General features: G+C 49.9%; 1 protein-coding gene across 2 annotated transcripts in view; it reads right to left on the bottom strand.

Annotated features, from left to right (window-relative positions):
• Positions 1 to 25,770, bottom strand: part of MED27 (mediator complex subunit 27) — a 191,785-nt gene extending 166,015 nt beyond the window's left edge. For both annotated transcript variants that reach the window (XM_059410484.1, XM_059410485.1), the window contains exons 1-2: positions 25,534 to 25,770; positions 23,403 to 23,547 (exon numbers count right to left, since the gene is read on the bottom strand). In XM_059410484.1, coding sequence (XP_059266467.1) covers positions 23,403 to 23,547; positions 25,534 to 25,736 — 348 coding nt within the window. In that variant the 5' untranslated portion in view covers positions 25,737 to 25,770. The remainder of the gene's footprint in view (positions 1 to 23,402; positions 23,548 to 25,533) is intronic.
• Positions 25,771 to 25,993: the final 223 nt, after the last annotated feature.

The raw sequence follows: 25,993 nt of genomic DNA, 5'->3' as shown, positions 1-25,993 counted from the left end.
GCCTTCCAGCCTCAGGATCCGTGTCACCCAATACAGTGGCTACCCACGTGTGACTTTTTAATTTAAAAAGTTTTTTGTAAAGATTTTATTCATTTATTTGAGAGACACAGAGTACATGCTCGCGCGAGCACACAAGCAGCGGGGAGTGGCAGGCAGAGGTAGAGGGAAAGCAGACTCCCCCTCAGCAGGGAGCCTGATGCAGGCCGATCCCAGGGCCCCAAGATCATGAGCTAAGCCAAAGGCAGACACTTAACCCACTGAACCACCCAGATGCCCCTATAATTTGAATTTAATTAAAATTTAATAAAACTTAAAAGTCAGTTCCTCATTTACACTAGCCCCATTTCAAGTGCTCACTAGTTACACGTAACTAATGGCTACCACATGGAAAAACCCAGAAATGAGACGCGTCCATCACCACAGAACATTCCACTGGCGAGAAGTGCTCTAAGTGCCAGAGAAAGAGCAGGTCACATGCCACACCACGACCTGAAGAGTTCCAGTGGAGGAGACTAAGGCATCAGAGCAGGCCCCTTCCCTTGCTGTCTTAACTATGACGAGGACATTCAGATTATGATCAACTGTACAAAAGATGGTCAAAACAAACTGTGGTCCAGGAAAACGGGCAACAGGAGAAGACGGCTGCCACTCACTTTCTGACTAATCCCATGCAACCCACGCACTCGCTTTGGCACGGCGGGGACAAGCTGCACGCAGCTCTTCCGAGCAGGGAGGGAGGCCAGAGCGTCAGCAAGTACCCAGATCTGACGGCTCTCCGAGCAGTCACCTTAAGACAATCTTACTCTTTTACATTTCCTTTACAAGCGGTCAGCTATTTGTCTACAAACTTCTGCTTCACAAGCAAAAACAAAACATCTTGGAGAGGAGCTGACATTTAATCTGCAAACAGTCCCTATTTTGAGGTTTAATAATAAAAGATTAATTCAGCACCGTGGCTATCCCATAGTGATGCAGTATGTATGTTTTTGAAGTATATAATGGCTATAAGGAATAAAGCCGTAACTCTTTGTAGAAGAAGCATTTCAAAGGCTACACTTAAATACACAGAGAGGAAGAAAAAATCTCTAACAAAGCCCAATCAAACTAAGGGCAGTGAGACGCTCCCCACACCATACTCTGGGTCAACTGAAATTACTGCTCTGTTCAAGGTTTATAAGTATGTCCCTTCATGACTGCATGAAAAGGTTGCCCAGAAGTCTGCAAGCTTGGCTGTAGAGGAAAACACGGTGAGGGGAAAGAAAGGAATGGGGAGGGCGGTAGGCGTTTCTTCAGGGCAAGCCCCAGAGATCCGAAGGGAGGGGTGCGGGAGAGAGGAGGGGGCAGTGGGAGAGGGAAAGGGGACAGCAGAGGCGGAGAGAGAGCAGGAGAGAGGCGTGTGCAGGTATCCGGAGAAAAGGCCTCCCTCTGAAAACACACATATGTGCACACACGCACACACGCACAAGGACACTGTCGCGAGTGCTTACTGTGTGTCAAATCCTATAGGGAGTAACTGATAGGTATTGGGTCAACCCTCACAATGACCCAGGCACTATTATTAGCTCCATTCACATGTGAAAACTGAGGCACAGAGACATTAAGCAACATGCCTGAAACCACACAGCCAGGAAACGACCGAAGCAGGCAGTGAACCCAGGCCGAACTTCCAGAACGCAGGTTTGTAACTCCCGTACAATATTCCTGCTAGTACCGCTCTGCCTCTCCTACTGTTCTCTTTGCACACCTTATGTTCCAGGCGAAAAAGCCAAGTCTCTTTAGCCGAACACAGAGCTGACCACAGTGTGAGAGGTGTATCGCTGGTGCCTACCTGGGCACCCCGGCATCATTCCCAGGTGAATGTGGCATTTCACTTTAACACCTATGTATTACGATGTCTATCAGAAAACACAGATATAATAATTGAATAAGCCACAAAGATTCCTTTTCAAAGCAAATGGATGAAGAAAAAAGTTCATCTGTTTAAAAAAATACCAAGTAACCGGAAGTAAAAATGATACGGGAATATGGCCAACAACCACACACACACAAATCAAGAGACGGTGGCACAGGAGTCTAATTTGTTTTAAGACTGGAAAGTTTAGAAAGTCCAGGTTTATGATTTTCATTTTTTCACACTTGCTCAAACTGTCCTCTCTACCTAGCATGGGAGATTCTCTTCTTCCCAGCCCTCCGTGTCTGCCCATGAAAAGCACAGACATCTTTCTGGGGCAGGTCAACACCCCTCTCCTAGTCTTTAGGGTATACTCACCACAGTGGTCACCGCCGTAAGGCCTTCAGAGCCCTCTGTGCCTGCCAGGTGATTATGACTTTCTGCCAAGAGTCTATATCCCAGCTCATCAGTCCCTGTCCTGGAAGCTTGGGAAGGCAGGGTCCCCAGAGGGGGGCCCATGCAGCCTTGCACACAGTAGGCCCTCAAGAAACAGTTCCCAAATGACCATACTAGGACTCCCCCTGAGCATTCTCGGGAGACAAGGTTAGGTATTCCTCAGTTCTGTCAACAAATAGCAAATAGTACAAAATCGTTATGTCCTAAATATTCCTTGAAATAGAAGACTCCAGCAGGAATGTCGTAAACCAAATCTGTAAGGAGCTGGAAATTATTTTCTTACCGATGCCGAAGTCTCACTGCAAGTCTGCAGGCCACAACTGGGACTGAGCTCCTGTAAGGTCTCCACCATGTGCCTACCCTTCTACGAGTACTTCATAAACAAAATACAGTAATTAACCTTGGGACCATTGAAAACCACACATACAACCAGACGAAATTAATATTTATAAGATCAAACAGGACAGCAAAGACGATTAAATCAAGAAGGATTTAGATGTGGGTCAACTCATCCTCCAAACCACAAATGAAATCTGCTATTAAGATGCCTTACGCTCACTCGTAGCACTGACGAGCTGCTTCCAGGACAGAACAGAGCATTAGGAAGACGAGGCATTCGGACCAAAGGCCGTACAGGCAGCCGCTGCGGTTCAGCCCATCTTGTGGATGAGAAGACACAAAGGCGTTTGACCCCGAGGGAGGAAGCGGTCGAGGCGGAGTTCAGCCAGGCCTCAGAAGGAGCTCAAGGACTTCACTACCACGCTGCACTGCTGTGGAGCTAACGGTGCAATTTCACCCTCACACGTGAAAAGGCAGAAGACCTGCTCCCGTTTCCACCGCCACAACGACCCCACCTTGTTTAGGTCCCACGGCGTCACAGACACCTGCTCTGCGGACAAGTGCTGGCCGTTCCTGCGGCTCCCTGTTAGTCCTACGACATACCCCGCTCCTGTGAGGGACTTGGATTGATCTCCCTACATCTGAATGGACTCCTTGTGGTGCGGTCAGGACAAGGAAGTGGAAGACAAAAACTCACATTCCCATAACAGATGCCCTGGCAAACCACCACCTCCCATCCCTACGATGACACGATGACACGAGCACCAGTGGGGAAAGGATCCCCAGCTTCAAAGCAGGTAAGGGCCACTTCAGAAGAGCAACCTTCCAACTTTCAGAGTCAAGCAGGGGAAGGTACAGACGGGATCTGAGGGGGTGACCTTGCAGAGGCAGCCTCTGGACCAGGCCCACGGGACCTCTCCCTCTAAGAGCGGCCCATATCCAAGGAGACAGTCATTAGACCAGAAAAACCAGTGGACTCCAGATTCCCTCCTGGAGACTGGAACTGAAGGGCTGTGCGCGGCCCTCACTGTTCACCTAAGCTGAGTGATATAGTCAGAGGCTATGGGGCTGCCCTACACCCAGGGCACTGTCTCCACCCGCCTGCGATGGAAGGCCTGATGGAGACATGTGAAGCCGCAGGGACAAGGAACCATGGGTCTGTCCTCCTGGCAGAGGAGTTGCTCTGGTTCCTGATAGCGCTCTGGTTTTTGGAACTGGCACTTTAGGAAGGCCTGGCTCTATTCCCCCTGCACTGGTTCCATAAACACCCAATAAATGCCTCCCTTTCGTTTATGTGAACTCAAATGAATCTCTTCCTTGTGGCCAAAGAAACCTAGACAAAGACAAAAGTAAGCCTGCATCACCTGAGATGATCCTCAGCCAACGCCATTAAACAGGATTATTTAAACTATTGTGGCTTGGGGGAGCCTGGGTGGCTCAGTGAGTTAAAGCCTCTGCCTTCGGCTCAGGTCATGATCTCAGGGTCCTGGGATGGAGCCCCGCATCAGGCGCTCTGCTCAGCATGGAGCCTGCTTCCCCCTCTCTCTCTGTCTGCCTCTCTACCTACTTGTGTTCTCTGCCAAATAAATGAATAAGATCTTTAAAAAAATAAATAAATAAAAATAATAAAGCGTTGAGGAGATCTTTGGATCTCCTCAAACTCCAAAGGGAGAGAAGGAGAGGTCAGGGATAAAGCTCAGGCTGTGGCCCTTTCAAAGCTCTCTGGTTTCAGGGAAGGCGCCTGCCTTCCTGATGAGACTTGGGGTCGTCAGCCAACCAGCAGGGATCACCATGTTCAAATGGCTCAATGCACAAGTCACTGGGAGGGCCAAGTGAGATCACAGATGGGAGTCCAGGCAATGGCGTGCTGTGACAATCATTTCTATGGGAACAACATGTGGGCACAGTCCCAAAGAAGGTATGGAAGTGCTCAGCTCCTCTCAAGAAGGAACACAGAGCTGGGCAGCATGGACCACGGTCACACTTGATATGGCAGTTAAATGTTCTCTTGCATCTGTAGCCAGATTCCTTCTGCCTGAATCAGGAATAATTTAAGTGGGACCTCAGTAAACTTCAATTACTCTAGGATAAATATGTGCATATATCAAAGCCAATGAGAAGCCAGAACTTAAATTTCCAGTTACAAAATTAGCTAGCAACAAGAAAATTCTGCCTACACCTGGGGTTTTCTAGCAAGTGACCCCAAGCATTACAGATCAAAATGAAAAGACTCCCTGAATTTAGTACTGGTAAGCCCTCTGAAGGGAGAAAACCAAGTTTCTTTCTTCCAGATGCCTGAACCAAGGACACAGCCCCTCAAGTTCCTCCTTAATGACCCTGATGGAGACGTCATGACCGTGGCTTCCCAAGACTGAAACGAACAATGAATGTTCTGTACTCAAGGGGAAAAAAATATCAAAAGTACCAATCTTACCTTTTTTAACATTAAGAATTACATGAAACTTGGCCACCAATTAAAAAAGTAAAATCTTTATATTAGGCTGAGTGAAAATATGTTGAACGTGAGCATTTGAGAGCCATACATAAAAAACGTGATATGACACATACTATATAGGGATTCTAGTCCCCTCTCCCTACGCACAGAGAGGCAAAGTACATCTTATTTTTAGCAACTGGAAGGTCATGTGAAGGGCACTGTATGACAGAAACGTCTGGGCCTCCAAATGCACATCTCCACAACTTTGGCAAAAAGCTAAGGATTTTATAATCAGATCCATCATCAGGAAAGCACATTTCACCCATTCCAAAACCTTCTGAAACCACAGTGCGTCTTATGATCATGGTGTCTGAAAATCTATGTACGGCTGTGCTTTGTCTCTCTCGGTGGTACATAACATCACAATGCAACTTACAATCAATGAAACGTTACATTCAGGAAGACAGAAGGGATGTGGCGTGTGTGCCATCCCTCCCTGTCCACACCTCCTTCCCATCCCTGAGAAGAACTAATAAACCCGCTCTGGCCCCATGCTGGAAATCCCGCCGTATCTGAAAGAGTACAGCAGCAGCAGCGGACGGACGACATACCCTCACGACACTGGAGAAAATGAGATCCACTCCCGTGCTAAGATAGAACAGTTCTCCACAAGCGAGACGTGGCCTACAGGATCAGAATCCAAACTAGGCTCCCCCTCTCTTAAAAGCTTCTAACTCAAACCAGAGTATGCACTTCGGATAGAGGCTAGGATCTCAGGGAGAGCAAGAGGAGGCAGAATTACCCTCAGAATGACTTCAGTGAAGAGCTATAGACCAGCGTGGGGCTTAGTTAAAGGGAGACAAGCCTCCAGTTTAAACAGTGATCTGTGCACAATTATCCTCTCAGGTTGATACAAGATAGTGAGATTAAATAAATTAATCAATTACAAATTGCGCTGGCAAGCTCCGGTGCCTAGCTTCTCCTAAGGCCAACCTGCCAACCGCGCCAAGGCTGCGTGTCACAGCCCCCAAATCGGAGCTGGCAGGTGACAGGGGCAGAGGAGGTGCAGTCACGCGCTGAGCCATCCGAGGGGCGGGTGGAGGGAGGGCTCCGCTGAGCCGTGACAATGGGAGCCTTAAACACCAGATCCATTACAGCCCGAACACCCACAGCCATTTACACATCACGGTCAGAAATAAATCCTCAGGGAAGCAGAGACTGGGGCGGGGTGGGGGGGCAGCAGCCATTAATATGCCTTGCCCAAAGCACAGCTCAAGATCTCTGAGGGGTGACCGGGCCTCGTGCCCTCTCTTACCAACCTCCATAGTGGGGACTGTCAGGATGAGGCCAGGTCAGTACCAGTTGATTAGCATCAATCTTCACGAATCCGCTTCATTAGCAAGCTCCTGAGCGCTTTCATTTACTGAACTCTGAGCCAAGTTCTTTACCCAAGAAGGTAAGAACGATTATCATCCCCATTTAAAGATGTGGACACTGAGTAAAAGAGACCCAGCGGCCTGCTCAAGGTCATGCTCAAACTGGGAGGCCTAGATTCCATCTACAGACCTACACTGCCAGGGAGGGAGGGGTGGTTCAAAGTAGAACATTAACCAATTAACGAAAATTCCGTTTCCATTTCTTCTGGGAAAGCCTAAGAAATGTAGCAGAAATGTGCTCCCAAGTCTAGAGATAAGTGAATCCCCGGCCACGGGAGGAAGAAGCAGGGACACAGTCTTGTAGATCTGCAAACTCATGGCCACCAGCAGAAAGACACAGCCGGAAGAAGCTGGGCCAAAGGATCAGGTGATAAGAATGGACAAAAAAAGTTGTACAGCAGCATTCTGGGCTTTCTGGCTGCTGGTTCTTTCTACACCCGTGGGACATGGGTGTGCCATAAAGCAGACTCTATGCAGGCCGATTCCTTTCCATCGGTCAGGGGAACGAGCACATGGGTACTGTTCCTGGGACCACTACAGAATCCCACTCACTGATCATGCTTCTCTGGATCTTTGATTAGACAGTCACCCTCTCTGAGCTTCTGCAGGAAGCCCTTTGGACTCTCCACCAAGCATACTACATGCTCAGCCTCAAAATTCAACCTGCAAACACAGTTTCAAAACATTTTCCTCCTTTCTTTTGGAGGAAGGTATCCACAAGTCTTACCCTTGTTCCCTGCCACCCCGAAGCAACCCCAGATAAGAGTCTCCCTTCATCAACTGAAGGATGACAGGAGCCTCCCCCTGTGTCTGCAAGCATCTGGGCGGCACTGAGGACGCTTCAGGAAAGGAGAGGGGAGAGGGGAGGGACCATTCAAAGGAGGGACAAGGACCGGAAAGCCATGAGGCATGGAGGCTGAACGACTCTGGAAATGAGTTCTCGGATCAGACAGTAAGCCGGAGCTACGAAGACTGAAGGCACCTCATTGACACGCCCACCTGCGGGCCCTGGCCCTCGAGACTCTGGGGCCACAGCCTTGCCAGGATAGTCCAGCTCAGGTCAGGAAGAGTTGGAGGTGACGTGGTATAAAAGTAACAACACCCCTAGACCTTCTGCTTTTGGTTGTTAAGATTCTGCTTTTTAGACTTATGCTGGGAGAAGAGTGCTTCTGCAAATGAAGGTAGATTTGGCATACTTTAGAACTACACTGTTTCCGCTTCAGTATTCTATAATTACTTTCACAGAGTGTAAGACAATCACTAGAAAACTTGCACTGTAAGAAGGGTGTAAATATTTTGTTAATAAAATACTTTGTTTACAAGTTAAATAAAAGAACAAACAATGCTTTTCCTCCATAGTGGTGGCTCTTAAATTTGTTGGAGCCACAGACCTCTGGAAGAACGCCGATGAAAGCTAAGGGTTATTCTCCCGGAAGGTGTACCTAATACATTCACGGACCCAACAGAGGGCGCAGCACAGACCCCCAAAGTCGAGAACCTCTGCCTTTTGTGAAGGGCCTTTTTTAGAACACATATTTTATAAAAAAAAAAAAAAAAAAAAAGGCAAGCACCAGTCAGGGTGGGAGAAAGTGGAAACTAATGGGCACAGGATATAATAGAGTCCGACCCTCCCCCAATCCGATGCATCAACTCGGTCCCTGCCATCTCTGCCTCGAGCTAGCAGAAGCCACAGGAACAGATACGTTCTATGATAAGCAAGAATGGAGACCATGTCTCTGCTCCTAAAGGTGTTTGGGGCTAAGTTATACTTTTAGCCACTCAAGTTTAAAGACACCATCGAAAAATTTTTTAACAAGTGTCTTCTAAACCTGCACAAATAACGTAACACAGGTAGATCAGGGAGTTCCGAGTCATGTAAGAGATCTTCTTTGTCAGCCCATTTATATGTTTAAAATGAATTACTGACAATGGCTTTTGTGATTTAAATAAAAGTTTGGCAACATGAATTTCATAATCATTAGTAAATACTTGGATGCTTCTATCCCAAAATTGTACCTTGTTGAGACAGCAAAGGCAGACTACAGAATAAAGGGGTCTGGGAATCAGATGAAGTACAAATCTTCTTGGTCACCTACACCCAGCGGCCAGGGGGCGGGTCCCTGACCTCTCAGGAGTGCGAGCTCCCTCTCTGGTGAAACAAGGCCAAGACGCGGGTGACCAGAGACTCCGGCAGCGACGGCGCTCCTGCGACGGCCAACCCGCGCGCTTCTGACCCTCCCACAGCCTGGGCTGCCCAAGGTCACAAGCAAAAAAAGGGAAGAAGCAGGACTGAACCCAGGTAATCTGGCCCCAGAGCTCATGGTTTTAAGGCCACGCTACGCTGCCTCTCCCCCCGCCCCCCGCCCCGTCTGATGAGAGGAGGGACACTTCCATGCTTCAGAAGCGCCCAGTATTAGGTTAAATATACGGGACCTCTAGAACTTTCACTGTATGCTTTCTCTGTCCTTCTCATATCTGCCTCAAAATAATCAAAATAATTTGCCTTCTGTTTGTATCCTCAAACTAGTTTACAACGAAAAAAAACCAACTTAATAGGCATTATCCTTCAGCAAGCCAAGCTGTGCGTGGAAGGCACAAACCAAACAAGGCCGTCCCAGCAGCTGCGTGCCAGGAACACAGCAGTTAAAGGTCATCTCTACCCAAACCTAAACAAAAGTGGGACCAAAATCCTACCCAGGCCGCTACCTTCTCCCCTCAAACACATTCAAAAATTACAATACTGACTTCAAAGATAATAAAGCAACCGATTTAACTGGAAAGGTCTTGTTGCTTCATTTTCTTCGGCGGGGCCTTGCAGGCCACTGGAAGTACAACGGCAAACAGGCAGACGTGTCCCTGTCCCCAAGCCGAGTACTCAGAACTTCCAGCTCCACGGGAGTCACTCCGTGACGCGGGCTTCGGTGCGGGCTGCAGAAGGACACAGCAGCGGCCCGGGGGGACTTAGAGACTCCCCCAAGTATGGGACTATAAAGATGGGAACAAATGAAACCAGAAAGTATGAGCCAAACAAAAGAGGGTGTCGGGGCCATCCACAGGCTGAGTGAGGGAGGAAGGTGGGCAGGGTAAGCACCACGCTTGGAGCCGGCCAGGTGCCAGGGCGCAGGGCTCAGACTCCGACCGTCACAAACTACACTACGGAATATATCTTAATCCTGAGCATAGCAATCATCAACTCATTTTAAGCAGGAGACTTATGTGATCAAACTTGCATTTTTAAAGGTCATTGTGAGGGCGCCTGGGTGGCTCTGTTGGTTGAGCGACTGCCTTGGGCTCAGGTCATAATCCCGGACTTCCAGGATCGAGTCCCGCATCGGGCTCCCAGCTCCGTGGGGAGTCGGCTTCTCCCTCTGACCTTCTCCTCTCTCGTGCTCTCTCTCACTCATTCTCTCTCAAAGAAATAAAAATCTTTAAATAAATAAATAAATAAAGACCATTCTGACAGTGTGGAGAAGGACATGAGGTGGTGAGACAGGGAAGCCAGTGAGGGGACTACTGCCAGCAACCCAGCCACAGGAGTCGGCCCGGCGCAGGGCGGGGGCACTCCCTCACCCACTCAGCAGCACACACTCACCAAGCAAGTACATGGCTCCGTTCTAAGTGCCAGAGACCACCGTGTGAGCGCAGGGCCGGTCTTGGGAGGGGGCTAAGGCCAGGGGGATAAGGGAAGGGTTGAGGCGGGGCGGTGAAATCCCCAGAAGGCAGAGAGGTTGCCTGGTTCAACTTCGGATTTCCTTACCCCACCCTGGAGCCTGGCACTCCCAGCTGTCCACGGGGCGTCAGCTCTCCCCGTGTCACCCCTGGCCAGGCTGGCTTGTCACCCACAGGGTGGGAGGAGGAGACGGGAGGTGCGGTGGTTGGGGACTGCCCACCAGCCCTCACCAGGCGCAGGGACTGTCAATGTTCCGTCAGGAACAAAAGCCAACTGGAGGCTTCCGAGAGGCCTTCCCCATTTTGTGACTCATCAGAATAAAAGCAACTCCCCCGAGACACCCTCTGCTAACCAAAAGCTTTGAAAACCTTCCTCGAAAACAAGCCATGCCCAACGCTATGGCACAGAGAAGGACAAGGGACGCTTTGCTGCGTGGAGGAAGTCTCAACAGGGAAAGCAACGTTCTCCACAAGACATCTTGCTGGGAGATTACCACATCCTGGGTTTGCAAGCAGAGGTCCCCAACTCCAGCATTTTGGCCAAGAATTCAAATGAACTACCAGCAGAATAATAACGCCACCAGAGCTACTGTGAAAATGCATTAAAATCTCAACATTTGAGCTCATCCAGGCAATTAAAATTAACACGGACTACTCTGTTTCAGACTGGGAAAACTAGGAATAGGAGAATGTTGACGCCCATAATCCTCTATGGTTTCTTTTAACATTTTAAAGCCATGCAGGGCTATCGAGCCTCTTTGCTACCCTCACCAAACCCGGGGGCTGACCTAGACAAGCAGGAATGTCTCTGCTGGTGCAAGTTCTGTGTTTAGGGGTGGAGGGCACGGTGGCCGTGACCAAAGGACAACTAACACCCAGTAAGTGCCTCCTCCATGCTGGTCCTAGGCTAAGTGCATTCACCGCCCCCACCCCACTCCCCCTACCCCCCCACCCCCAGCAATAAAGTGTCTTCAAACTCATTTTGCCAGTGAGGAAGGAGAAACGTGGAGAGGAGCTATGACATAAAGATACTACTGCAGTGATTTTAACAGGAAAATTCCCTTCTACCAAGTCACTGAACAAAACTTCAACAGTCACTTAATCATCTTCTGCTCATTAGGATGAAGGCCAGAATTTGGTCTATCTTGAAACTCAGAAGATTCTAATTCTCATCACAGAAACCATGGATGATGCAGGGTTTGGAATCGATGCACTCAACTCCAGGAAGCACACTGAATTACGAAGCGTGCCTCCGAATGGTGAGACGGAGAACTAACTGGACGGACAACAGCTGGGCTGTCAGGCAATCAGAGAGCACAGCGCACTCGGTGGGCCCCGCTTGTCCATGGGTGAGGTGCTGAAGCCAGTGCATCAGGCCAATTGTCACCCATGGGCAAAATCGTCCCTCAGGGCTTCAGGAATTTAAATGAAACTTAAACAGACCCAGGTGCAAATGTAGGGAGTGAGAGTCACTAACACACATCACAACACAGAGAAAACTCTCTTACACAGCAACAGACCGACTGCATCAGGTCTGAGGTCAACAGCCTCAAAAAAGTTGGTATCTGAAGCTGACTGAGCAATGGTTTTTCTCCTCTGGACCCCAACTGAAGATACATATTTAGTGTCCTCTTAAAATCGATGAGAACCCCTTAAAGCAAACACAGCCTTAAAACGGACCACGATAAGAACAAACAGGTAACATGCCCAGGGCAAATAAGCCAGAAAACTGTGCATTACTAGCAAAAAATTTGCATTTGCATTCAGCATATGACAGAATTAAAATGCACCACGCTATGAAAACAGGATGATATTTAAGATATCAGGACTCCAAGACACACTTTCCTCTATGTTCAGATGCTGTTCTAGATCAGTTACAGATGCCTATGCAGTCACCCAGCACACCGTGAGTTCTGTTCCTTCCTGATGGTAAAGACTGGTAAATGAGACATGTAAATGCCACTAATTAAGGGAGGTGGGAGGAAGACCACTGTTAATACTATTATCCTAAAACCAGGTGCTTTGGGCATTTAACTCCTCTGATCAAGTTAGAGATTTGGATATAAGCTAAGTTCCAAGGAGACGGAAATTGATCAGTTTCATTTGCTGTGTCCCTAACAGTGCCTAGAACTGAGTAGGTGCTCAGTAAGCAGGCACGGAATGGATGGCTTTGACACCTCCTAGCAAAGAGCACACTGCCCAAAGGCACAACTTGGGAACTAGTAAGACTGAGCCTTTTATAACAAGTCCAACCATTCTGAACGCACGCATGCTCTTAAAGTCTGCAGACCCCTCCCCCTTCAAAACCTGCCCTGTGCAGAGTCATCAGGACAGAGATGAGCCTAGAATGCTTAGTGGTACTACTACCACTACCAACAAGTGATCAATAATCATCAAAGAAGCCACTGTTATTTTAACTGAAGATAACTAGGGTACGCTGTAACTCCCAACCCTAAAACAGGAAGACACACACTAACGGGGAAAAGACGAGAGCCACTTGCATCTCCTGAACCCGTGGAGGGCAATTACTGTTGAAAAGGGGGAAACAGTGGCGACTGGCACCTGTCTTTACACAACCATACTTGCACAGACATCCCCGGCCAGCAAGGGCAGTAAGGGGCACCACGGCAGTCCCACTCTCTTCATGCTGTGCCCAGCAAAGATGCCGCTTAGTTACTAAGATCCCAACTCACCGGCTCCTAAGCTTGACGCGGACAAAGGTGCCTGCCTCTCAGAATCTCAGGGTCTGGGGCTGCTTTCCGCAGGGCAGTCAAGGCAATCCCTGAGAGCCAAGTCCGTAGCCAGGCTGGGCCCTGCGCAGCCTCACTCTGCACATACCAGGCTGGGCCCTGCGCGGCCTCACTCTGCACACACCAGGCTGGGTCCTGCGCGGCCTCACTCTGCACACACCAGGCTGGGCCCTGCGCGGCCTCACTCTGCACACAGACTACTGCTAACTTTGAATCCCACCTGTGCCCATGGTTCCCTTCCAGCTGTCGTGTGGACTGACCGCTGCTCCTGCTCCACAAGGTGTCAGCAGCCGCAAAACCACAGATAAAAGGTAGTATTTTAATGGCCCTTAATAGCGGAAGGAACCTCTCTGGTGCTCTGGACATTCGGCTGACATTCCTTTTCTAAGCTGTCAATATCTTGGGTCCCAATTAGAGGGCTGGCAGGACAGCCTTGGAGACCTCTTCAAAATGAGGGGCAAAAAAGACCTACCAGATCACTGAGGTCCCTTTGAGATCAAACACTCAGTCAAAGGAGATACAATCCCTAGAGTCTGTTCAGGAACACGGCAGGGTGAGGCGGGGGAGGGAGGGAAGGCCCATTACGAGGTGCCTATGATGTGCCAGATGCCAGGTATTCAAAGATGACGCCACAGCCCCAACCTCGAAGACAAGGAGACAGACCTGGACAGCAAGCAGCTGTGGCACCGTGTGATCAGTGCAGCTGCCAAGAGGCCGGGGCAAAACCAGACAAGATCAACTCTGCCTGGTTATTCCAGAGAATTCTCTGAAGCAACTCTTTATCAGGCTGCAGGAGGAAGCGGTAGAAAATGTGCTCCAGAAGGTGCCGGGGGCTCCAGGCAGAGGAGATGGCAAGCAGCAGGTCTGCAGGGCAGCCAAGATGAAGTTGGAGGTTTGAGAAAGAGCCTCCAAGTCACAGGGTCATGGTAAGTTTGCCAGCGCAACAGAGGGAGGGGGAAAGAAGCTCCCGCCGTGCCAGAACTGACCAGAGGAGTAAACTGTCCCTGGTGGAAGGGAGGGTACTCGGGAGTTCTAGTCACTTTGTCAAGTCAGCAAGGAGCAGCAGAAGGCGGAGCCCAGGGACAAACCCAGGAGACTGCATGAGCTGGAGCCTCCCGAAACAAGTCAGTAACGGCAGCAGAATCACGCCAAATGAAGGGAAATGCAGGCGGCGGCAGCTCGAGGGCCACAGGCCAGACAGACCCGCAGCTCCCCTCCATCTGGGACTCCTGGCCCCAGGTCGGAGACTCCTCAGAGGGGGCCTGGCGGCCAGGGAACTCAGGGGGTAGCCACTGGCACTCGCTCCCATCCCTCCCCTACAACAACAATCTGGAAAAGTCGAACAGAATCAAGTAGAAGGAAAATACATAATCTAAGAAGGAAAGGAGGAAGAGCCTGAGGCTTCAAAGATTTTATTTGTCAGAGAGAGAGAGGGAGAGAGAGTGAGAGCCTGAGGCTTCAACTGACCCATTCAAATACGGTTTTACGACACCTTTAGAAACAGCTACTGGCAGTAACTACTGTTTATTAAACACCACTCTGTACTCTACCCTGAACTACAAACTGTATACACGTTTTCGAGACACTCAGATCAGCACCAAGATCGGTATTACGGCCACTTACAGTCCAGCAGATGGAGACTCAAAGTTTAAATCCTAGTGTAGGACCAGGCTTAATTCTGTGGGGGCAGAAAGAGCCGGAGAGGGAGAAAAGCACTAAGAGGTGTAAACACGGGGACCTAATCTGGGTACAACTCAGAAGACCTCCGAGGGGAGGTACCCACTCAGCTGAGACCAGGATGAGTGAGAGCTTTCCAAAGGAAGAGAGGAGAAGGACGAACAACAGGCGCGAAAGCTCTGAGATGAAAAGCTCACGGCCCCACCGGGGGCTGCGATTCACTCTGTAACCGGGAACTGGCGGAGTGGCCGGAAAGGAAGCTGAACACTGGAGTCCCTGCGACGAAACGACCCGTCTACAGACCACTACAGACTGCTAGGACGCAGGACTGAGCGTGCCGCTTACAGATCAGGAAACTGAGGCTAAGGCATCCGGCCAAAGGGCTGCCTGCTTCTGGACTCGGGCCCCAGAGCCTGATGACTCGAATGCTTCCACATGCCAGCTGGGGAGCTGGCACTCATCCTGAGAGAGACGGAAGAAACCGCTGAGGGGCAACCAATCAGATGTCTGCGTTCTCAAGATCCCCGGGGAGCTGTAGAGAGGAAAATAGATTCAAAGGGGTAGGAACTGGCAGGAAGTCAGCAGGGAGGCTGCAGCATTGTCCCAAGCAATCATGGGGGCCTGGGCTCAGGCAAGAGCAGTCAAAATGGGGAGGAGAGGGTAAGAGGTTTTCAAGAGGTAGAATCAATACACCTTGGTCAGCAGGTGAGGGTCTGGGCGCCCAGCTGGGGCCCAGAGCAAGGAGCAGGATTTTAGTTCCGGACTCCAGCCTCACAGGCCCCCGCGTCTCCGAGTGCAGACACTGGGAGAGAGACCTAGGCTGGCAGTGCAGCGAGGTGGCATCGATGTGTGGCTGCCACGTGAAGCTGCAGAAAAGATGAGGTGGCCCAGAGAAGGCTCAGACAGCGGGGGCAAAGCACAGCTATCTAGCAGCTCTGCCCCGGCTCCCACGGCCATGAAGAAGGGCAGACCAGGAAATGGGCAGGTGTGACGTCAGATTCTCTCCGTCCTCGTAACGATACGCTTCAATCCCACCATCGATGCGCACCTCACTGCGAAGGAAAATGATAGGGGACAATTTGCTTTCTCCTAAACATTCCTGGGACAGAAGAGAAAGCGCCCTTTTCAGGCTCTGGTTACAATCCCCAGAAGGCTTGGACAAACCACACCAACCTTGTCGGCCCAGAAAAGGCTAATGTAAGCCAGCCAAGAAGGGACTCAAGATGAGTGCCCCACAGACAGAGTGCCTCCTGCGGGCAGGCCTGACACACAGCCAGTGGCCTCTGCAGCCTCCCAGGGCAGCTTCTAGAGAGATAGCCTGTTCCTTCAGAGAAAAAGATGAGAGAATCACAAATCTGATTCCAGGCAACAATAAAGTGGCAATTTTCGGAAACCACAACTAGTAAGCAGAACATAAAGATGTGGAACTGAGCCAAAGCCTTGGGATAGAAACCGTTTAGAATTACAGGGGCACCACTTGATTTTCATTAACATTTACGCTTGGTGTGTTACAAGGGGCCACTGCTGTTTAGAGAACCTCTGGAAGGTAATTTTCCACGAGGCCTCCAGGCTGCGGCTCTGCTCTGGTATAGCCCGAGATGCACACACAACAGTCGTGCTGAAGAAACGTTACCGGACAAGCTCTGCTCTTTTCCACTCCCCACGTTAAGCTTTCATTTCCAAAACCACAGAAATGCACAAGTGACTCCACGGTCTCTCCAAGCTAAAGCTGAAAGGGACCCAAGAGATCATCCCACCCATGACTTCACCTACCGGTGAGGAAGCTAGAACCCAAGAAGGAGTGAAGCCGTTGGCGTAAGGTCACAGAACAGGTCCCACAGCGAGCCAGTAGACAGCGGCAGCCAGAACTGAATACTGGTCTCTCAAAACCTCGGTCCCGTGCTGGCACAACTACATGCTGCCTTTTGAACACTTTGCCAAAAATACGAAAAGGAGCAGGACTAGCGGACCCAGTGGGTGCCCGCTACACACTGGGCACTGTTCTAGGCGCTGGGCGGGGGGTGGGGGGACACATAAACCCATCAATCCTCACCACAGCCCGGACACAGAGGTCGTCATGAACCGCTCCGACTAATGAGAAGGCTAAGACGGAGAGAGGCTCTGTAACTTGCCCCAAATCATAAAGCTGAGAGGAGGCTGGGGATTCAAACCCGAGAATCTAACCCCAGCCTGGCTAGTAACCAGCACCCAACTGACAAAAGTGGAGAGAATCAATCCAGATGTTTCTTTTCCTACCGGCCTTTGCGTGCAAGCATTTTTCTAAAGAAACAACACAAGAAACCCCTGACTAGGCCAAAAGAGTTTCCCTACCAGGTAAGAAGACTACGGACCCATAGGAAGGCTGAGTTCTGGGAACGCAGCCTTATGGGGTGCCCACATGGGAAGGCTCCTCCCGGCTCTGGACAAACGGGCTGCCCTGAGCCATACACGGCCCTTCTCACCCCTCCCCCGCAGTCCCCTCGGCCTCCGTGCGCTCCTCCCCAGGACCCTCCCTGCCTTTGCCGTCCCTCAACTCCCACATGCCAGCCTACCCTTCCAAAAGCCAGGACTCCACACCAAGCGGTCAGTGACCCTCCAACCCATCCCTCACCCAAGCTCCCGGTTCTCTGAGGAAAGATCCCCCTCCCATCGGTTCATATGAATGTGTGAACTGTTGACACCTACACTTGGGCTTCCCCAGGGCACGAAAGGTGCTGACTACCTAAAAGAATCTCGGATTTGAGGGCGCCTGGGTGGCTCAGTGGGTTAAGCCTCTGCCCTCGGCTCAGGTTACGATCTCAGGGTCCTGGGATCAAGCCCCGCATCGGGCTCTCTGCTCAGCAGGGAGCCTGCTTCCCCCTCGCTCTCTGCCTGCCTCTCTGCCTACTTGTGATCTTTTGCTCTGTGTCAAATAAATAAAATCTTTAAAAAAAAAAAAAAAAAAAAGACTCTCTGATTTGCAGAATTTCAGAAGAATATACCAAAATCAAGTCTGGGAAACTGCACCATCGAGCAGAAATCCTTAAAAGACAGTCCAGCACTGCCTGGAGGTCTGTCTGTCTCTGTTTGTGAAGCTAAGGCCAGGCCCTAGAGACCGCTCATTAACTCTGTGCCAGGAAAGAGCTTCATTTGTATTACCTAGTTTATCCTCACGATATCTTTCTGTGGTGGGCAATGGCCATTCCCATTTCAGTGAAGAGAAAACAGAGGCCCAGAGGTGAGCCTCACCGCTGTCAGAGAGCAGAGCCAGGACCTGAACCGGAGCAGTCCAGCTCTAGAGCCCACGCTCTTAACTGCTGAGTAATACTGCCGCTCCGTAAATAAATACACACATCCACTACTACCACGCCAGGGCATCACGACCACCACTGACAGGAACACGCTGTGAGGTACCCTAAGGCATTTTCTGTGCATTGTTTCATGTTGTCTTCAACACTACGACACAAACACTGGAGTCATCCCCACTTCACGGAGGAGGAAACGGAGAACTTAAAAGAGTTTCTTTCTTACCTGCTTAAGGCACAGAGTAAGTGCAGCGCTGCGGCAGAGCTGCGGCAGCCTGGCCCAGGACGGAGATGGAAGCCCAGACATCTCTCGCTGTCCTCTCCTCTACCTCTGATTCCAACAGTATCTAGAAATCCAGGAGACTGGTTTTGTTCTGTTGTCTTTTCCTGTTAGTGTTACTCTTTGCTCTTCTCATAATGGCTCCCACAGTATCGAGGTTTGGGGGCGGAGAGGAAGGAAAAGGGTGTAGGGCTCCGGCCTAACCAGGGCAGAAAGTCCTAGAGTCAAGCTCGCTGTGGAAGCCCATTGTGAACGAGCAGGGGCTGTGAAGGTGAGATATGGTAAAACAGCAGCCCTGGGAATGACGCCCCTGCGAAAAATAAGGACCATCCCAAACCACGTCTGGTCCTAGCTCGTGATGATGAAGGTCTGGGGGCATTTAAGTGATTGTCTCTCCTTACGATTTGCTTAATGAATCTGTAGCCGCCAAATCTGTATCAGAGAGAACAGGGCAGGCGTGGGTCTGGTGGGAAGGAAAACTGAGGAGCAGAAACCGGGGACTGACAATGCGGAGAGGGCTGACCCCTGCGAGGCTGGTGGGGTTGACGCTTCTCTTCCCAGCTTTCTCTGTGCTGCCAAAACGACAGCTGCCACACAGCACCTGACAGCAGGTGCTGCAGCTCAAATTAGCCTGACTCAGTCGACTCCAGAAGGCTTCTATCAAGTCCTATCCCCTCCTAAGCGCTGGCTGTCAACCCGGCTCTCTTAGAAAGGGCACATAGGTGATAAGCGTCGTAGATAAAACTGCTAACCTCAGCCCTCAAGAAGCTTATCATCAGTTCACCAACCAACCTCACCCCGTCCTTCCAAATTACCCTTCTGGAATCCAGCCCTGGCCTCCACTGCAGGATCTCAGAACTGCCTCTCATCTCCAAAGAGCCAACTGGGTTTCTCAGTAATGGCCGAAAATGGAAATGCCCTTATCATACTTCACTAAAAACACAAGCAAGCAAACCACAAAAGGGGTTGTAAATTAAAAATTCAACAGCAAAAGCTTCCATTTATTCTTTCATTCATTCATTGATTTTAACCGAATGCCTACTGTGGACCAGGCGCCTTGCTAGGTGCTGGGGACTCCCAGCAGGGAACAAGACAGACATAGCACGACTCCTCAGGGACATAAGAGAGGACGGGGTCCCTAAAGGAAAAGGCTCCATTTCAAACAACCCCACCCCTGTTAGCTCCAAGACGCAGGAACACAAGGGGCACCTCCGAGGACGGGTCTGAGCGAGATGACGGTCACAGTAACTTAAGGCCACCTAACTGAAGTCTGGGAAGAACAGTTGGGGAGGTGTACTGGAGGAAATGCCTTCACACTTGCCAACTGAATGTTCTCGGGCAGAAAGCAGCTCTTTCTCTAATAAAACTGAAAAATGAAGCCTGTAAAAAAAAAAAAATCAGAGGCGGCAGGGGCACCCTCCTCTGGGCCCAATTCCCAGCCCCCCAAGAAAGGGACACTTCGGGGTCTTCTCTGCTTCAGAGGTCACTGGGCAAGGCTGTAGTCTCAGCCGGCTCTTCGGGAGAATGCACTAGCAGCCTCTGCCACAAAGAAGTGGAAAAAGTCAGAAATAAAAGTCAAAGTCAGAGATAAGAGCCTGTGACAGGACGCTGAGAACCTTCGGCAGGGGATCTTCAGAAAAAAATTCAGCCTAGTCCATGGCGTTCCAGAACACAAGAAGCCAAAGAAGGTCCGCACGGACTGTCCCACAGCAAAGGACAGCAGTGATACCAATTATTTCTGCCCTCGTCGAGAGAGCTTGTCATCCCTCTACAGAACAATTATCTATAGGTGCGTAATAGTCAAAAGCTAAATTCTTCCCCCAAATCAGCATTAAGAAAGTGCTGCTCACAGCAATTTGCCATCATTTCATTACATTAGATTAATTTTTAAATGTGTTAACCTAACAATTATGCCAACTACCATGTAATTAATATTCTGACTGACTTTACAAAAATTACAAAATCCCCTAAAGAAAATAATTAGTCATTAAGCATGAACGAGACTTTTCTATGGCCAATAGCACATAAAACAGAAAGTTCATCCCATAATGGGTGGTATCAAAGCCTTTCCCACACTTCCTTTAATTCTTAGCCAACAGTGCGTAAAGCTGACATTGGCAAGTTACCCCAAACTTCACTTAACATATTAATGCACTTACTGGTTTAAACTCTTTGAGGGTAAAATGATGAATGATGAAAGCTTTAGCAATTAAAAAGCTCTTTTCATTTGTAAGAGAGGCAAAATAAACACATCTAATTGCTTGCTGCTTCCATATTCCCCGCTGGAAATGAGAATACTGGCTTATTTCTTGGGGCTACTTCTTGAGTTTATTAAAGAAGTGTACATAAGGCATCCTCACCATTGTTTCCCTCTTTCCTTTCAAGGTTTTTATGTATTCTTGCAATCGACCTTAAATCCTTTCTAGAGTAAGGCAGGGTATACATAAGTCATAGTCAAACAGGACATTATCTGTCATCACGGAAATAAAAAACACGCTTTCCCTGCAGTCCATCTTGGGATGATTGGCAGGGGCCTCCTAGCCCCAGAACAGAGCTGCAAGCCCCTCCATGACCTCAGCAGGAAGGAATGCGGAAAGTGATTAGTGGTGTCTGCCCTGGACAAGAGCAATAGTTTGGGGGCCCACGTACCACACACCTGTCACTCCATCTTTCAATAAACCATTACAAATTAGCAAAATGCATACAGATTCATGAATAAAAGATCACGCAGGAATTGCTTCCAGGATGAATGTGGAAGGGAAAAAAAATGTCTTCTATAGTCAAAAACCTTAAGCCAAAATGGATTAAAGCATCAAGTTTAGAGGAGAGAACACTGAGCTAAGTCAGGAAATGCAAATTCTAGACTAACTGTGAAGCCATGGGCAGGCCAGTTCACTGGGCCTCAGTCTGCTCAGCTATAAAAGAAGGCCTAAACTAAACATCCCTTGATCATTCTCTTTGTTTCTACTGATCGGTGGTACAAGCAAGCCCCCAAAACCCCCTCTGCTGGGCCACTAGGGAGCTGATGAACAGGCAGCTACTCTGCACGAGGAGCTCCGAGGCCAGGGACGTGACTTAACCACCCACCCCCCCAAGCCCAGAGCTTTCACACTGCTCTTACAGGACTTACAAACTACTTAATCTGTAGCATCTCCAGGACAAGAAGTTCCACAAAACACAGTATTTCTTTTCCTTAATACAACCTCTTTTTCACCTCAGAGCAAGCGTTAAGAGTCAGGAGTAGGAATTTAATATACTAACTATTAAATTCGGTGAACAAGTAAACTACCTTCATTCAACCTGACACCAGTCACTTCCACTAGGAGTCCCGGGTCACTCATGGTTTCTCAGTTGGCCTAAGTCTTCCCTCCACTGAAAAGTCTCCGTAGCTCTAGGCTGTTCCAAAAACAGCACTACCCATGTGATACACCAACACAGTTTCTGTGTCCAAACACCAAAAAGCAAGACTTTCTACCAGGAGTCCAACCAGAAGGAAGTCACACCATGTACCTAATGATCAGATCCCACCCAATCCCTGGGTAAACTCGGCTAAGGACGACTGACAGCGTCCCTGGGAAAACAAGGAGGCTCCAGCAGGACAGCCTGACAGAGCAGTGCTATCTGCGTAGGGCTGGAAGAATCTCTGTGGCAAAGACATAATTTTTATCTGCCCTGCATCCCTGCCTTTAGGAAACTGCCTCTCCAAATCCCAGGAGCCCCACTTCCTGTGCCTCAGGTGATCCGCATCACCCAATCAGAGGATCCCTGTGCTGGATTCGATGAACTGTTTACTTAGATAGGGGCCACCTACCAAGCAGGCCTAAAATCCTTTTTCAGGGTCTGGCACGACACCAGGACATCACGTGGTATGAGAGCGATGAAATTCCCAACTGCCGGGCCCTTTCCCACCACTTACAGACGTCAGGCCAACCCAGAAAAGCAGACCTACAGAAAACAGGAGAGCGACAGATCCCCGTACCAACTGGGCACCCTGATGCTGAAGACCAAACTGGGTTTTCTGCCAAAGGAAGCCCAGAGTTTGAGGGACAACCCTTACAGCTGAGTGTCTGTATCAGAGGTTCAATCACCTCTCCCTGCCTCTCAGACTTAGCTGCCAGGGTCCCACTTCAAACCAAAATATACTAAATATCACTGAGAAACTTAAAGATCAAAATCTGCACACCAGAAAAACTCTCAATGCTCATCTCTCATCCAAAACCGTGGGGGGGGGGGGGGGGGGGGGGGGGGGGAGCGGGGGGGGCAGGAGGACCACAGAAAAGAGGGAAGAGACAACGGATGACGGGAGGGCCACGGCAATTCAGAACCAGTAACTGCGAGAACAATGGTCTGCAGAGAAGTAGCACAGCCTAATGAAAGAAGTTTCCCAAGTCATTCCAAACATATATATTCTAGCTCTTTATCAGCAGGAAAAAAAATACACAACTCGCAGCACCCAAACAAAAGGAGCTTGTGAGTAAACAAACTAGCTGTTTCCAGGCTTATGAGCCTAACTGTTAAGGGCTATTTTTAGATTAGAGCTGAGTTTTCCTATTACAGCTGTCCCAGGGTCTACGCCACAGGGCTGCTTGCTGAAGGAAACCATGAAGAGCAGATTTCACGGACCAGCTTAGAACAGTCTCCCCCAGATGTAGTTAGAGAGCGGAGAGCAACCGAACAAACAGCACTCTCACATCTTCCAGGCAGGACGGGGAAGACAGCACGAGCAACACAGACAGTGTGAGTGGCTGAACATTCGGACCACCAGTCCTTAACCTTCTAGGGGTTACGGACTCCTCTGAATCTGACAAAAGCTAGGAAGGCCTCCCCAGGAAAAACAAAATGCACATACCACAACGTTTTACACAGGAATTCAAGGGGTTCCTAAAAGCTGCTCCCTGTACCCAATCTCCAGGTATAGAGTCCTAACCACACCTGATTTAGGACTTTTTAAACAAATTAATTACCTGAGCATCATGACTAATCCCCAAAGACTTCAAAGGACTACAGAAGAGCTCAGAAAGAAATTATACAACGTCCAGCTCTGTAATCGCATGGAGAACAAAATCTGAATTTTGAATCAAGAACAACAACGACAAAAAGAAACAAAAACTTACACCCTCCCCTTCTGCATTTATGAGATGGCTTTTCCTGTAACCGCTCCATTTCTGACATGTCTCCCTTACCTTGTTTGACCATTTATACGCTTGCAGGAGTTGACTATAGAGAGGAGTTTTGTCCTGCACAGGATCCAGGCTCAACAGCCCACTGTTATGCAGAGGATGGTTCTCAGATGGCTTGCCTACCAGATTGCTCAGACGTTCCAGCTCACTGAAAAATAAACAGGTAAAGCAATAAACCTGAGTCCAATGAAACTCCAGGGTGTAGCCAACCAGAACAAAGGCTGTGCTTCAAAACGTCCATCAGAAGTCTCTTAAGAAACATGGTAAAAGGTTAAGATCTCCGACAATCAAGAAAACCCTTAAGTGGGAGCTTATCTTATTTTAAAACCGAGCTCTCTGGTGCCGTTCTAAAGGAGGAAAAAAGTTAAGAGCACTGGAACCGGGAAGACTCCTAAAGTCAGGATGTAACAACCCAAATTATTCTCAGGGTGGGGAGGGCGACTTTCTGGAATTTTGAAATGTGCTGTAACATCGCTTCTCACGAAGAGTTTCCAAACCCACATACAGATCATTACATTTGGCAGAACAGCAAGTACCTGAAGAGATGATGATTATTTATCATTCACATAGGGATAGACTGGTACATGGTACTTCACAGATGGTAAAACTTAACAAAACAAAGAAGAGATAAAATAAACAAACGGAATGGGAAGACACCACGGAGGGGGCTGTGTCAAACAAACATACTTCAGTCTAGCAGGAAAACTCTAGAGAAGCTGGGGAAAGGGAGCCAACAGCAAAAGCACATTCCGGGAGCATGTTCTGTGAGGGCCAGTCTCAAACTGTCAACAAAAGACTCTCTAGGAACAGCTTCTCATACCACACTCATTTTGGAATCTTCAGCCACCTTCTTCTTGGCATTACTGCTCAAAGATTTAAAAAGGCGACAGGGTACTATAAACTTTCTAGAACGGTGGAGGGTTGTGAGATCCTGAACATTACCCAAGGGAGGAAACGGAAGAGAGCGGAGAAGAGCCACTGCATCCCCTCCAGCAGGGAAAAGTATTAACTGGCACTGCGCCAGAGAACAGCAAGTGAATGTGGGAGTTGGGGGGTGTGTGATTTCCTGGCTTTCCACCAAAAAAGAATAGCAACTACTTAGGGGGAAAAAAAATCAAAAGAGGCACCACCCATCATTTGGTCACCACCTCCTCCATGCTACCTCCGCCTTCCATCTGGTTACTAAGGAGACCAAGTTGGGGGGAAAAAAAAATCCATCCATTCCAGAAATTACAGGATGACTATCTTAGCAAATGCCTTTCCCTGCTAAGGTCAGTTCTGAGAAGTAAAAGGCAAAAATCCTGGAACTCCAACCTCCCTGAGAAGGGCTGACTCTCTTAAGGAAGGGAAGACCAGCTTGGAACCTAACCAGCTCAAGAGTTCCTACAACCTGATGGGCCGCTCACAAACGCCCTGGCACTTACTTGTTCCGGACCACTTAGAAAGTAGAAGTGAAGAAGGTGACTTGTAAGAACGAGAGAGAAATATACAGTCCTTAACCCTAAAGGGCTGCCAATTAATACTGGGGGCGAGGGGGCTAAACCTAAGCGATCAACGCTGAGATGAGGTCTCTCTAGAGAGGAGAACAGGAGCGGGTGGGAGTGGAATGCGGGTCGGTTCCGGAGGGGGCAGGGGAGAGGGAAAGCGCACGTCCTGTTCTACCAAGTTGAGGTCTGGAGTAGTGTGAAACCGAGGAGTTCCAGGTTCAGAGGCGAGGAACGGGTGCTCCGGGGACCAGGCGCACTCGGGTCTGGGGCGGCGCTGGGCCGGTCCTGTTCGGTACTATTGGATCAGACGCGCCGGGGCGCAGAAGGCCTACAGGTGAGAAACCTGCCAGGCGGAGGCGCGAAGTGGACGCGCACGGGCAGAGCGCGCGTCCTCGTCAGGAACAGAACGAGCCCACGGCAGGTGCGGCGCGGCGGGAGGCAGCCAGGGCGAGGAGGCCGGGAGACGGGAGACCGGAGACGGGAAAGCGGGGGTGGGAGACAAGGTGTCCCCGGGGAACAGGCGTGGGGCTTGGAAGGGAGGGGCAGAGAGCAAGCGAGCCAGGACCTGAGAGCGGCCCCTGGCTGGGGCCGGGGCAGGGTGGGCGCCCGCAGGGTCCCCGACGCCGGCCCCTTCAGCCGGTACCTACTTGAGGTCCCGGTTGACCGAATGCAAGTTGTCCTGGAAGTGCGCAATGAAGGCCTTCTCGCGGCCCTCCAGCGTCTCCTTGTTCCGCATGCCATCCTTCAGGCAGTCGAACACCCTGCTCACGCTGGAGCGCAGCGCCTGGATGGCACTGATGGCCTGAGCGAAGGCCTCCAGGTTCACTCCGACACTGAGCAAGTCCGCCATGTTGCCGCCGCCACCGCGGGCTCTCCAGAGTCGGCCTCGCTCACTAAAGGCCGCGCTCGCTGATGACGCAGGCGCCCGAAGGCCTCTGGGAAATGTAGTTCTCGCGGGGACGGGCTGCCCAGGACTAGGGCGGGCGGGGGGTGGGGGGGTTACGCAGCCCAAAAGAGGGTTTCCACTCCAGTAAGCAAAGGAGCAGGCGGGAAAGCGATCACTAAGATTTGAGGAAGTCAGGCTGCATTCTCAGTTTTCTTCATGGT

The sequence above is a fragment of the Mustela nigripes genome, chromosome 9, assembly GCF_022355385.1.
Source record: "Mustela nigripes isolate SB6536 chromosome 9, MUSNIG.SB6536, whole genome shotgun sequence".
Taxonomy (NCBI): Eukaryota; Metazoa; Chordata; class Mammalia; order Carnivora; family Mustelidae; genus Mustela; species Mustela nigripes.
This window is presented reverse-complemented; position numbering and strand designations above follow the sequence as displayed.